Raw genomic sequence first — 15,802 nt, forward strand, 5'->3', positions numbered from 1 at the left:
CCCTTTATAAACCTTCCAATATTTGGATTACAATAGGAAACTAAATGTTTTTCGAGTGTGAATGAATATTGAACTATATCAAAATAAGTTCTAATTTTAGATCAAGAGCAAGATTAGAATAATGACACAGTCGCTGTGACGGTGACCGACTTTCATTTAATTGAATGAATATATGTAGAATTTAGAATCGTATGCCTGTGCCAACTAAAACATTCATGTCGAAGTGAGATAGACATTATTTTTTTAAAAGCACTGTCTACATCGAGAAAAATATATTGTTTTTGACTAAATTTAAAAGAAAAAGTTTTGCCAATAACTTTGTGCGCGTTTCTTTCATATCGCAGACGGTGACGTCATATCGCCATGATTGAATTAGCGTGACACCCAAATTTCAAGATGGCGGACTATACAAACATTTGGCATGATTGGACGTGAGTAAATTACCATCTGTCAAGGTGTCCATCTTTATTGTGATTACGATCAAAGCCTAGATAACATTTATAATTTGATCATTTAGTATTTCCTTGACAGATCATGTTCTAGTTTCGATTGGACTAACTACGAAAATCGGCCCAAGCTTTAATTTATTTTTTTGTGATTGCGATCAACGGAACTGAAGATTTTTTGGAAAGGCTTTGTCATTGCCAGATATTTGTAGCTTTGGTCAACGAATATTAAAAGACGAGAAAACCTAAAATGTATTGAAAATCGGGATCTTCGGATTTAACATTAGGCAAAGACCCACCGTGACTTTTTCTTAGCAACAACCTCGGAATCAAATCAAAGAATTGCAAATGGCCGACAACTCTGTTGATAATGACCCGGATGTTGAAAGAGTTATCCAACTTTTCGATCTCGTGGAAAAACCAACAGCCTGTAAAAATAAAGTGGAAAAAATTGTTAAAGATCTGAGTTTTTCTGACGATGAAGCAGACGTCATATTTTCTGTGCTGGACGCAGACAAAGATAACGTCATTTCCGCCGCAGATATTAAGACTCAATTTGGAAGTGCTGAAAGTGGATTAGACGCTTACTGCAGATCGTTACCGTGTTCTCCACAAGGAACATACAGTCGGACACGGTTAAGACGATGCAGGAAAAGTTTAAAACGTTATTATAGTTTGGATGGTTGTAGAAATCGCCCACCGAAATCCATTTTAGATCTTCCTCATTTTTTTCTTTTACCTCCAAGACGGTTAGTACCATGTTGTTTTTATCTTACGAAATATCTATGGGGTGCCATATTTTTAACTATGTCTGTTTTTTTACCGATTGTATTTTATGATCTCTGGGTTACTTTACTACTGGGTTACATTGTGGGGCACATTGAGGCGGTGGCGTAACTAGGAAATATTAGTTGAGGGGCAGATCATGAGCAACAGGGGGCCACAGGCAGTTCTGTCACTTTGTAAAATGGCTAGCTTCTTTTCTGAGGGCATACCTACTCCCCCTTGCCCCCATTGAAACGTCACTACAATGAGAGCAGCCTATATTGTTCATTAAGACTTTTTTGGAAAACCTGGTGGCACTTTTGACATACTGTTTTCCTTACTAGAATACTGTTCTGATATAAATGGTAAACAAATCTTTATACCAATGTAATTTAAGGTTTGAATCGGTCTGGTTCTGTTTTGTCTGATATGAAAGGTATAATTTGCTCTCAATGAAATGATTTTTGATACTACTTTTCTGCACCTGGTTGGTTAATGATGACATAACCATGCAGCGAGCAATCATGTAAATTTTGTCTTCACTCTGTAACATTTCGATTTCCAACCTATCAGGAATCTGAAGCGTACACAGCCTGTAACTGTAAGTTTGGTTTAGGCTGGTATTGATAATGCTGGTGAATCTATATAAAAGATTGTGTATTATAGATTTTCTCACGCTCATATAGTTTCACCCTTTTTCACGTTTTCATCAACATTCGTAGTTTGTGTAAAAAATCTATTTTTATTGTCGTCAGATTTGACAGAACAAACGACAAAATTTGACATCAACTTAACGACAGCTTGTGTCTAACGATTTTAATCATTTCACAATTATCTACATTCCTTAATCTTGAGTCATGTTGTCATAGAAACAGACTCAGGTAAATCGTCTCAGTTAGTGTTTTGGTGATTTTTACTACGTGATTGGGTTTCTCCCGAGTAATAATGTAATAAGTGAAGGTTGTATCGTACCACAATTGGCTCCAAACAAATGAAATAAAATACCCAAAAAGAATACCCCCCCCCCCCAAAAAAAACATAACATAATAAGCTTGGTTTAGATTAGATTAAAGACTGATTTGGTGCAACTGTTATCAGGATGTTGTTTTATACAGACAATAACTAAGAACTGAAATAATAAGAGAGGTCATGAATTCCATACTTGAGCGAAATTTTCTTTGAACCCAGTTTTAAAACTGGAAACCTCTGGTAAAATATAGATTTACTCCGACCTTGGATTGTAGTTAAAACAATATTGGTAACATATTTCTTTCATTGTATTTTTATCATTACTTTCTTATCTTCATTACGTTGATTGTTTCAACTTAGAGTTGAACGTCGTTGGAATGCAAGTTCTTGAATCTTTTAATGAGATACTTTGTGTCTTCAAAAGCAGGATAATTATTTCTGTGTTCCTCGTCGACCTTCTTCTTGTAGTTGTTCTTGTGAAACATCTGACAAAGTTTCGGACTCTTTACTTAAATCTATTGAATGACCATTTTCTATATCAAAATGTCAAATCTTTGGTACCGGTACTTCTCTTTGGAGGAGTCCACTACTACACAACTTTTACTCTCGATTTTGCCATTCCTTGGACAAGATTTTGATTAACAGAACTATCTTGCTCGTATGGATTTCTATTGGATGGGTGTTATGACTTTGCGTTAACTTCAACTTAATGTGCAACTGTTCTGAAACCATTCTTAATTGAATTGTTTTTGTATACTGTCTGAAAATATTGGTTCACCGTATCTTCCGTGTCTGATTATTGTTTTGAAATAGTGAACTTACTTCAAAATATGCCCGAACCTTGTTGTTATAAACTCACAATGGAATATGTCTTTAGTTTTAATATGAATTTTAACTCGAACATTGTCGAGTATATTTATGATCCAAACCCTGTTTCGTATTTAAAGTCTTTTGAAAACAGGACCTTCATGAATTGATAGGTAAAGGTAAGTAGAAATATTGTCACCTGCGCAAAGTTATTCCAGTGTTTAACGACGCTACGCCTACAAATACAACTTGTATTACAACACAAACTAAGAATTAACGTGAAGTATGAATTTAAAAATCTTTGTCTTTTGTCCATATCCAATTTTTTCTAAAATTTATGGAGCTATTTTATGATTACAGTCAAGAACAAGTATGTGAACTGTATCAGAAACTTCACGACAGTAATAATACAGAGTTATTAGAATCGTTTGAGAATATCATACTAGGAGTTATAAAAGATGTACGAACTTATCAAACAGAGAATGAACGCTTGGAAAAATCATTTCGAAGGTAAGAATACAATCGATCTCAATTGTTTGTTTCTTTCCAAGCATTTTTACCGTGGTATCTGATAGTTTTCTATGGTATCTCATAGTTCTACACTGATTTGTGTATGTTGGCCAGGTAGATTCTGCATGTTTTAAGCTTATTTTAACAATTTTTCTTGGATTTAGACATAGATTTAGAGCTAACGATGACAAGCTTGTAAAGCAAAACGAAAATTAGGAACATATTTGAATGAGGAAAATGAACAAACCAGGAACTATAACGACCCGAACTGCTAAACGAAACCTGAAATCCAAAACAATATTTTGACCAAACGTTAGTAGCAGCTAATGAAGTTTTCACCATCTGCTCGTGGTTTAATTTTGTATGCATGAATCGGGAAATTAATTCTTTATTTTTGTTTGACAGAGAAAAGGAAATTCATGAAAAACATCTTCAACATTTGGAAGAAGAGGTTGAAACACAGACACAGAAAATAGAGGAACGAGTTCGGAAAGAGGTAAGATTTAACAGCAATTCAGTGATGGTTATCTCCCTTTATAAACATTTTAGATATGTGGACGCTATTAGATTGTTCTTCGCTACTGGCTGCTGTTTACTCAAATTTGAATACAGCTCTTGAAATTTAATTTACAATTATCTTGTTGGTAACTACTCCAATATTGAAGTAAACATCAGAAAATGATTATGTCCGGCTGTTAAATTGATTACAGATATCATCGAATAATTTTATTAGTCCGTATTTATCAAAACTTTTTGAACACTGAGGTGCCGGTTTTCATCCGAACTGTTTATTAGGTTTTACCGGTGCAGATAGGTTACTCATATACATCGCTGTCCACAACCATTTGTTCTTGGTATCATGTTTGTTGCTGTGCTCCTAAAGCGTCCATTTCATGACATTTTATGGCTTGATATTTTTTGTCCTGATGTCTTCCATCTGACATGAGTTATCAGTTCACATCGAGCAAATCTATGGTTGTAGTTATATTTGAATATCGATTATAGAAGAATGTCGCAATGAAATGAATCACCATTTTAAATATTTATACAGACGTGAAGGGTACACCATCTGTATTTTCATAACGTGTCTGTCTGGGATCTTCTGAAATTTATAATATGACACATCGGGTACACACCCTTTTTGATCTAACTGCTTTCAAAGACTTGATGACCATTATACGTATTCCCGCCACCAAGGCACATGGGTTATCTCCCTTGATACTCTCAAAGCTTTCAAAGACTTGTTGACCCTTTAATTTTTATTCCCATCAAGGCACATGGTTTATTGCCCTTTCCGCTGCCTTTTTCCACAACAAATCATAACCTGCGATATTTTGCCTCACAGTGGCACATTTGGTTGTCAGCCTTTATGCTCATTCCCTTTTTTTTTGTAGGTCGAATTTGCTCAAATTCTTGAAAACTATGAAACAAAATCAATAGAAATGTATCCCATAACGTATCTAAAAGTTTTAACTAAAAAATCCAGTAATTTTTAAATGCTATAAGATTAAGTAAAAGATTACGTAACCTTTTAAAGTTTGTTATGTTTTTTGGAAGCTGTTAAAAAACTACTGTACGGATTTGAGTAAAATAAACGCCTAATTTTAGAGATATATGCCCCCTTTAAGACATATTCTCATCAAAACACGTGAATTACTCATTAACACTCGAGAAGGCGCAATTCTTGCCGGAATTTGACAAAATTAAGAAATATTGTTCATCATCATCCCAGAAAGTTCAAAAGAAGTACATGACTGAAGGTTGATTATTTCATACTGGTCATTATTACTGTACTGCTAAATATTTTTTATTTAAAATCAAAGCTGCTAGTGGGCGTTTGATATCTTTAAGTCCTTTACCTGCCATCAGAGAATCCTGAAAGTTTAAATAAATTCTACCAACCATATCATAATATCGGACTGTTTCTATTTATAGCAAGAAGAAAAATTCGAAGCTGAAAAACAGGAATTAAAAAATCAAATGGACGCCGAAATCAGTCATTTACAGAGCAACCTGAAGAAATTCCAGACTGTAAGTTATCTTCATAGAAACATAGGGTCTAAGAATTACTCGGAATATTCATCTTTTTGGTAAATATGATATCGGTTTGCAACAACTTTTGGTATGGCGTGAATTAAATTTGGGAATGTTAGGGAGTCTGTAACTTTGTACTTTGACAAAGTTAGGAAAGCACAGGCACAGGACTTTTAAGTTTTAAGTTCTTTATTTGAATAAACAAAATGTGTGTTGATAATTAGGTAAATTCTGGTTCTGTACACTTTGAACTATAAATAATCTGAAATTAGCTGAAGAGAAAAATTCTCTGGGATCTTTGGATAAAATTCAGAAGAAAAAATGAAAAATAAAAACAGTGGAAAAATGTTTGGCAATAGTATTTTAGGGTGTAATATTGTATTGGATGAGATATGGGATGATCATCTTCCGGAAATGATATAAAAATAATTTGGAAGTTTTGATACCATCATATTGCTGGGATAAAACAAAAAGTAACTAAAGTTAGATGTAAAGCTTGGATGTTCAAACTTGGTATCCACAATTTAGAATAATGAGGTTCGCGATTCTTATAACAGATATCGAACTTTATTAGTGTAATTATCCCGAAATAATGGACGAGGCTTTTATAAAATAAGTAACCCTTTCAACCATATTGTAGATGGGCATGGAGGACGAGAGCAATAAAACAGAAGAACAAATATTAGAGTTAAGAGCCAAGCTGAACGATCTGGATTATGAAAAGAGGGCATATAAAAGTGAACTAACAGACGCCCAGACCAACCTGGCTTTAGTACGATCAGAACTGGCTTCCATTCGACAGCAATTTAAAGAAAAATGTCACGAATGCGACACGTAAGTATATTTCTGCTTAGTTATACTTTGTACGCAACCCACTTTCTTCGGCCACGTACAAATTATGGATACACCATTAACGGAATTAAAAACGAAATTATTTGAAATATACATCTTTGTCGGTAATAATTGTATCCATGGGTTGTGTACAAGCTTAAGATATAGAATAAGAATCGAAAAACTTCACTTTTTGTCTCTTGTTATATGTGTCAAATTAACGCAATTGCCTACAGCCCGCGATATAAGGGGACACAAATTGCTTAAGAAAACGATTGAAGATAATGTTAATTTAAATACTTTCAGGGAAAAGGAAACAGTTATGGATTATATAAAAGAACAAGATAATTTAACACGACAGTTACATCAATTACAGTAAGTCCGAGTTATTGCCCTTGATCACAACAAACACTGTCATTTACATGGTGTTTTATAAGTTTCGAATAGAAAATCCGCTTTCGGAAGAAAAAAAATCAATGAATGAATCCCATGACTAACCCGAGAACGATCTAGATGAAATGAATGATAAAGCCTGATGATATACGGGCACCTGCCAACTGTTCTATATCTAGTAATTTTATATTACAGCGATGCTAACAAGAAGCTTCATGATACGTGTGATGATTTACGGAATTGTCTGGAAAACGTGAAATCTTCCCATAAACGAACTCTTTCTTCCCTGTCCAATGACGTAAGTATCTCAAAACCTTCGCAAAGATCAAGATATTAAGATACTACGCCGCTTCAGGAGTATAATATACACGTATCTAGACGGAGTACATGTACGACCATTATATTACGAAGCTAGATTAAAACTAACTTTAAAACACCATCAGCACAGACACCATTATCTTGTCTTCACTTGTAATTTATCTTTCCTAATGGCAGTCCATGTCAATTAAATTCTACCATGATAAATTAATATTTCAATGTATGTTTCAGTCTGCTGGCAGTGTCAGAAGTCCATCACCACGTCACAGTTCTAGAAAGGGGTCGATTATGAGCGACTATTTCGACAACACGCCCGGGTAAGTCAACATCATCTTTAGCATCTACATTCAAACTCCTCACATCATCCTCATCATCATAATCAATGTCATCCGGATCAGCATCTTGATCGCAACAAACGAACCTTAATAACAGAAGTACCAGCATAACCCAACAAAATTCTCCTTTGCATTGGTACCAGCGTCAGAACCATCGTCAGAACTATCATCTACTGAATCCTCATCTCGGGCCTTATTCTACAAAACTTAACTTAAATAAAATCCAGATTTAAAGAAATACAGTAATCTGATTGGATAATAAAACTAGATTTAAAATCAATTACAATGATTGACTGGAATACTAAAATCATCTTAAGTTAGGTAAGGCCCCTGTATCAGCATCATCCATCATCCATCATCCATCCTCATCACTAATCAAATTCTATGACACAGTTTTTATTACAGGAACAAATCAGCCCGTGCGTTTAGTCCAACCTCCTCGCTGGCCGAGGAACTGAATTTTGATAGTTTGAGTCCTGTTACGTCTGGACGACCGAAATATGGTAGAAGTTTTAGCTGTGCTGAAAGTGTTCCAGAAGATATGGGTAGGTCGTTCGGTATTTTCCAAAAGCATATTCAATGAAATAGTTTACAGATACGTTGAGCCTCGAGTTGGGGTTTGATCAACGAATAGAAGCTGTTGTAGCCTCCTTTTAAAGCTATCGGTTCTTTTTTTCTACAAAACAAAAGTTATGAGTTCTGGAAATTCAATATTCCAGGCTTTCTTGGGTGCTTTACAGTCAATCATTCTAATTTGTCTGATCATCTTTGGTTTTCAGATAGCGGTCGTTCGACCTTGAGAGATATAAATGACCTTGACACAGATGAAGAATCGAATTTCACCGACGCCAAAAGTTTAGAAGAACGAAATAAGTTGAGAACGAAGAGAATTAAGGCAACAGGATATGAAGCAGAAGGCGAGGTAAGTTTCAGATCCAAGTTTGTATTTTGAATTTTATTTTAAAATGACATAGGTAGTAATCCGTTTTAGATATAATTTCCAAATATCGTCAGAAATCTTAAAAATGAACTACGAATTTCTAGATCGCTTTCACTTGACTCTTTAAGGGACTATTCTTTCTCTTTTTATGATTCCTGATAATGATTCATAACAGACGTAGAATTATAACGAGAGGTCTTTTTGCTCCAACTGAAGTATGTATTTTTATAGTGGAGACTGCAATGCATCAATTTTCTGCTTCATTTAGAAAATTCTCTATTAGATGAGTCAAGTGATTGATAATATTTGTTTTTCCAGGAATACGATTCCCATGAAGAAATGGACACTGAAGTAGAATCAACAGTTGGTCCGACGGAAGCGGAAGCTGTCAGCATTCTAGGGTCAAAGGCCAAACGACCGTCATCTGTGGGGAGTCGAGGTTCCGTCAGAAGTCTGAAATCAATACCACGTGATGAAGGAGGCAGTCTGGCATCTAAAGCAGGACGAGGATCCAAACGAAATTTAGCAGCAACACAAGAGGTGGGTTCATCATTTGTCCATCTTCACAATGGTCTCGGTATTTAAATTTATCTTAAACCTTGAATGCAAACGTCCAATTTTTTGTTTCACAAAATGTAGCAATTTGATTGGATTGTACGCCATCCTTACTCTTTTCGACACACCTGATGGTATTTCTCGCTTGTCATGCTTTGGACGAGATTTGGAAGGCCACGTGTGCTGTTGGCTGTTCACTTTAAAATACCTCGGCAGTTCACAGTTGGAAAGGAAATCGCTGTCCGGGCAAAATAATCCTCATTGCACCCTACATGTTGCTGTACGTCTTCTTCAGCACAAATTTCAATGTTTGATTTAATTTGTAGGCTATGGAGACTAAGATAAACAAAGAACCAGAAAGAATGTATAAAATAGTACTGGCCGGGGACGCCGCTGTGGGAAAATCCAGTTTTATCATGAGATTGTGTAAGGGGAAATTTGTGAACAACCTGAGCTCAACCTTAGGTAAGAAAATTAATTACATGTTTACTCTTTTCAAAACATCTGATGGTACTTCTCTTTGGAGGAGTCGACTACTATACAACTTTTACTCTCGATTTTGCCATACTTTGGACGAGATTTCAATGAAAGACTGCCTCTTGAAATCGTAACCAAATTGTAGTTTTGTAGTAAGGCAGCATCAGAACGAGGCAGGTCATTTTCACTTTTTCTATTTGTAACGAATGTGAAGTTGCGACTACGTTATCAACTAATCACCCCTTCTTAGAGTTCATATAGGTAATTATGTATATTTGATAACATTATTTTAAACTTATTCTTACAGGAGTTGACTTTCAGACCAAGGTTCTAGAAGTTGACGGAAGAACGGTTGCTTTACAGTTATGGGATACGGCTGGACAGGAGCGATTCCGTAGTATCGCGAAATCTTACTTCAGACGCGCAGACGGCGTTCTTCTATTGTATGACGTCACTTACGAGAGATCATTCTTAAACGTACGTGACTGGGTGGAAGCCATTGAGGTAAGCGCATGTTGTTGTCTTCAGTAATAATCAGCGTCCTAATATATTGAGAAATAAATGCTGAAGAGATGGCAAGGTGGTTCCTTACTAATAACTGTTTGTAGCCGTCGAGTGGTCAGAAAATTCCAATTCTAATTTATGTTTGGTGTAGGTCTGATGAGAGTTGCGTTCCGCCCGCCCCTTAATCTGAAAACAAATGGCATTGTCTAGAATATCAAACTTCCTACCAATATCCATGTAAATCGTGATAGTTATATTTATATCAACTTCTTGTAATGCTATATAGAAAGGTGCATGTAGTAATAAGTCAAGGATCCTATAGAAATGGGACCATAACGTGCCAGATTCCGTCAGTACCAAAGAGCTTTATTCCCAAATCCTTGATCAATGCTTTTACCACGCTGATTGTTTCCCTCGCACTTTCACGACTCCCTGACTGTACCTTACTACACGCCAACCCTACCCTTACCAACATCTGCATTAGACCAATTTGGATCAGAAATATAGGATTTAAAAATTCAATTCATATCATAGGTCAAATAATGTACAGAAAAGTAGGAAGTTAAAAGTAGGAGCAAAAGTAGATCATAAAACTTCGTGTCATTTCATTAGTCTAATTTGGAACAGAATAGTAGGAGATAAAACTTCATTTCATTAGTTCAGATAAGATACAGATCAGTAGGATATAAAACTACATTTCATTTCATTTCATTAGTCCAATAAGATACAGAACAGTAGGATATAAAACTACATTTCATTTCATTTGTCCAATAAGGTACAGAACAGTAAGATATAAACCCCATTTCATTTCATTAGTCCAATAAGGTACAGAACAGTAGGATATAAAACTACATTTCATTTCATTAGTCCAATAAGGTACAGAACAGTAGGATATAAAACTACATTTCATTTCATTAGTCCAATAAGGTACAGAACAGTAGGATATAAAACTCTATTTCATTTCCTTAGTCCAATAAGATGCAGAACAGTAGGATATAAAACTCCATTTCATTTCATTAGTCCAATAAGATACAGAACAGTAGGATATAAAACTACATTTCATTTCATTAGTCCAATAAGATACAGAACAGTAGGATATAAAACACCATTTCATTTCATTAGTCCAATAAGATACAGAACAGTAGGATATAAAACTACATTTCATTTAATTAGTCCAATAAGATACAGAACAGTAGGATATAAAACACCATTTCATTTCATTAGTCGAATAAGATACAGAACAGTAGGATATAAAACACCATTTCATTTCATTAGTCGAATAAGATACAGAACAGTAGGATATAAAACACCATTTCATTTCATTAGTACAATAAGATACAGAACAGTAGGATATAAAACACCATTTCATTTCATTAGTCCAATAAGATACAGAACAGTAGGATTTAAAACTCTATTTCATTTCATTAATCCAATAAGATACAGAACAGTAGGATATAAAACTTCATTTCATTTCATTAGTACAATAAGATACAGAACAGTAGGATATAAAACACCATTTCATTTCATTAGTCCAATAAGATACAGAACAGTAGGATTTAAAACTCTATTTCATTTCATTAATCCAATAAGATACAGAACAGTAGGATATAAAACACCATTTCATTTCATTAGTTCAATAAGATATAGTCCTCTAGCTGACGGGGAGCACATAAAGCTGCATTTCGTATCATTTCCACGCTTACATTCCCCTACCTCCCATTTTCTCTTCTTTACTTCTGGCACGTGCAGTTATTAATCTTGCAGTCTGTTACACAGGACGGAGCCCAGAAAAATGTACCCATAATGCTTTGTGGTAACAAGACCGACATGAGGGCTGAGATGGAACAGCAAGGTAGAAGAACAGTCCGAGAAGAAGATGGCCGCCGCCTAGCAAAGGTAAATTCTAACAAAAGGGCGACAACCTTGATTTGAAATGATTATAACAGGGGTTGGAATAGCGTTATTTAAGATGCTCTGAAAATATTCCCAGTGGGCAGAACTAAAGTCCTACTACCAATACCAGTATCGCTTTCTAAATTAAGCACCCTATTCGTGTATCATTAAGTAAGCCAGATTGATATCAGATGCTCAAGTGAATTTAGTATCGGGTTCATATTATTGTAAAGGGTGCTTGAGTTTTAATTCATTAGCTACATCATAGTTAACTAGACAAACATTCAACTGTGTTGTTGGAAGAGACAGTTTGTAGTCATCAACTAAGAAACCTGTTATGTTAGGTACAATTTTATTTTGTTTGAACGTACGCAGAATAGAATAGAATAGAATAGAATAGAATAGAATAGAATAGAATAGAATAGAATAGAATAGAATAGAATAGAATAGAATAGAATAGAATAGATTAGAATTAGAATATGTGCTATATTTTCAGGAATTTAATGGTTTGTTTATAGAAGCCAGTGCTAAAGATGGTTCACATGTAATGGAAGCAGTCGTAGAACTTACGAGGTATGTTTTTTCATGCAAACTGAAAAAAGTTTCCCTGTTCAACAATCTTTCTTCGTAATCACAATTTTTGCCGATGTGCAATGAACATATTTGGTTCTGTCCGACAATGGCTTCGGATTTTTTGCAAAGCCCTTTTTAGGGTAAGAAACTGCGCATAATACACTCAAATATACGGTATATAGAAAACAGAAACTAAAAAGTCATCCGTTACCAAAAGTGAATGTCTTTAAGGTTGCCGGATTGTTTTATGCCGAACTTTCAAGATCGACTTTTAAAATGTTTTTAAGAACCATTTATAATATTTTCTTATATCTGTTCGTTCTAATTCATGACTCTTCAAAGTCACTGATGTTTTTTCGATTTTACGATTGTCGTTTAAACCACCCTCCTGTTGTCAAATCTATAATCGTTTTTGACCCTTTTTAGAGGCCATCATATTGTCAGGGTCCCACTGCTACGTAGCCCTTCAAATATTTCACCTGTTTTGTTTTCAGACTGCTGAGAACCAACGAAGATCTAGAAGTAAAAACAGTTGGAATGCAGCTTCACGAGATGAACATGGACAAGAAAAATAGCACATGTTGTCGACGCTAGGGCTTCCTTTGGTGATTTCGTTATTGTTAGGGGTTGGGGAAAACATGGGGGTGGGGAGTGACTGGAGGGGCGTGGCATATCAGACTTAGGTATGGCACAAAGGGACACAACTGCAACCAGACTATTACGTGTCTCCGAATGTACCGGAAGTGTGGTAGACGCCATTTTGTAATGGTAGAGAACTATAGCCCCTCAGTCAATCCACCTCTAGAAAACCATTTTGTACAAAGTTTGTTTTTAAATTAAAGTGCTAACATATTTTCTAACTGCTGATTTGATATAGGGGAGAGTGGGTATTTTCGGCCCTCGATGTTAAGATTGAAATATCCAACTCTCCCCTACTGTTTGGATTTTATGTAAAATCGTTTCGTAAATAAGATGGCGATGTCTCACCCAATTTAATAGTGCTGTTAAAAATGTTTTAGTGATATAAAAATGGAAAAAATGTTTACGTTTTTTTTCGGATAATGATATAAATGCAATATAATTTTCGATGTGATAAAATTTAGCCAATCAGATTAAGCTGAGCCAATATCGGATGTGGATAACTGAGCTATGATTGGTTCAATTCGAATTTCAATTTCAACCAATCACATGACAACTTTCGTTGTATATGATTGGTTGAAATTTACGTAATTTTCTATTTTGATTGTCGAGTTTGACAACCCAAGTTGTTAGTGACTGGTTGAAATTCAAGTTCTACATTTAGCAACCAATCATATTTCAAGAATCTATTGTCAGTTTAGTTATGCTGTATTCTGATTGGTTAAAACTGAAACTAGTTCTCATGATATTAAAATTATTACGTTTATTGTATATAAAAAGTTTATTTTCTTATTTTGGTTATGGAAATTTATAAATAATACGATTTTTAGTCACATAATAATATTTTAACGACCATTTTATGAGCTTTAATTTACTCAATATTTTATCTGGTTTTTACCTCAAAATAATCTTTGCTTAGTCGTATTCCTTGGCGCAGTGTATAGTGCTCAAACGGTTATGAACTTTAATATCTTGTATGGGAAATATAGATGATTTGAGATTCTGCAAATATTGCACAATGTAGTACAATGTTCATCTATGATTGGTATTGTATTCAATAGACTCTCCAGATGGATATCACTTTTAAAGGGATTGTAAAAAGGTTTCCGAAATCTTTTTTTATCTATCGGGAACACTGATAGCATCAATTTACACCATTCCAATTTTCAATCAGACTTCTGTGGTTCCTGTAATTCCACTGAGTGTTTGATGACGTCATAAATCGCCACCTGTGATAATATTTTGCGATTAGTGACGTCAACAAAAACTTAGTTTTAGTGGAATTGCAGGATCCACAGAAGTCTGATTGAAAATTAGAATGGTGTATATTGATGCTATCAGTGTTAACGATACACATAATCAATTAAAAGAACCTTATTCGATCCCTTTGAATGGAATGTTTCAGTTAGTAAATGTACTATCTGATATCGGTGAGGTGCTATCTGAAAACATTTTCAGTTACTCGTTTGAGCACTGACAGGTTTGGTGCGTTTTTTCTTACGAGGCAGGGTTTGCTTACCTTTCTGGCAGAATTAATGCGCCTCTCTAGGTTTTCTTTGTCAACTTGGTTATTTTTTATATTTGTCTCATCTTTTAAGTTTACAAATTTACAATTCTTTTTGTCAAAATGCTATGCTATGCTATACATTTTCATAACAGATTCGACAATTAACATTTTACAAGATCCCATCAGAAATATCCGTACGATTGTAGATAAGATATTTTATTTAAAGGAAAAGTTTTAGATATTCACCCCCTGGACCTAGTCGTATTTAAACTGTGCAATATCATGTATCTCAAGATTTGAAAACAGCCCTGCGTTCATTTTTTAAATGAATAAGGTTAGATATTGAAATATCAGATTCTGCAGACAGAAGAAAACCTTAGGAAACGTTTACCTTACTGAAGGCATGGCTGTTACTTGTCCTGCGTTCAGTGAGTAAACAGGTTTTAGCCTTTTGATGAATTTCTACTGAACGACTTGTCATATTAATAGTTTATCGAAGACATCCCTATAACAAAATCCGAACGCAGATCTATTGATATGACAATTCTTCAGTAGAAAAATACAAGAACTCTGGTAATATTTTGCTAACTGATCTGCAGGGCTATTTGTTGTAATGTATAATACCCCCGAAGATACCTCGATTTAATGACGAAGGGTGCGAGTACGCCCTCCTTGTCGCTTTAAATAAGACAGAGGACACGTGCTTTCCAACTTGTTCTATTTCTAATAACAATAGTTTGGTTGTGAAACTTCAAATTGTGGTCAAAATGCAGTTTTAATGTTTCGTTTCTTTTTATTGATCATAATATTGTTAATGAACGACAACGTACAAAATTCAGAAGAAAAAAACGAAACGAAAATATGAAATTGCACTTTAATCAAATAGTCATTTTTATAGAAATGGTAGTATTGCAATTTGTTATCAAGGGATTAAGTCATTTAATTATTTACGTTACAACTTTACTATTCCATGACTGGGATTTTGTTAAGTCGATTTTATTTAGACGACATTATCTCTTTAATATTTTGCTTTTATTCAACTTTTGACCTATCGTCTGTTGTATTTTGTATTTTTTCTTTATTTGAGATTATGCAAATTTCCAAAAGCACAAACTGTACAGCTTTACTAACTGTGCTTGGACCTGCAATCAATTGGGTATTCCAATGGGTATTGTTTTTTCGTTTACTGTTTAGGTTGTTTTGAAATGGGTTACAGTCAATAATAATGTTTCGTTTTCTGACACTCTTCATAATACATTTCATAATTTTATCCGTCCACATGAAATCATTGTACAAATCACGACCA

The 15,802-nt window shown here is 34.7% G+C and overlaps 1 protein-coding gene across 1 annotated transcript; it reads left to right on the forward strand.

Moving 5' to 3' along the window:
* Nucleotides 1-794: 794 nt before the first annotated feature.
* LOTGIDRAFT_163420 (hypothetical protein) lies at nt 795-12,944 on the forward strand (the record flags this gene model as incomplete). Its single annotated transcript, XM_009059496.1, has 16 exons — nt 795-1,195; nt 3,348-3,497; nt 3,903-3,993; nt 5,433-5,528; nt 6,172-6,365; nt 6,669-6,737; nt 6,951-7,053; nt 7,305-7,390; nt 7,814-7,953; nt 8,188-8,330; nt 8,667-8,888; nt 9,230-9,368; nt 9,688-9,884; nt 11,649-11,780; nt 12,274-12,350; nt 12,845-12,944. 16 exons carry the CDS (start codon nt 795-797, stop codon nt 12,942-12,944), a joined length of 2,340 nt encoding a protein of 779 aa, XP_009057744.1.
* Between the last annotated feature and the right edge of the window lie 2,858 nt (nt 12,945-15,802).

This window comes from Lottia gigantea, assembly GCF_000327385.1.
Source record: "Lottia gigantea unplaced genomic scaffold LOTGIsca_39, whole genome shotgun sequence".
Classification (NCBI taxonomy): Eukaryota; Metazoa; Mollusca; class Gastropoda; family Lottiidae; genus Lottia; species Lottia gigantea.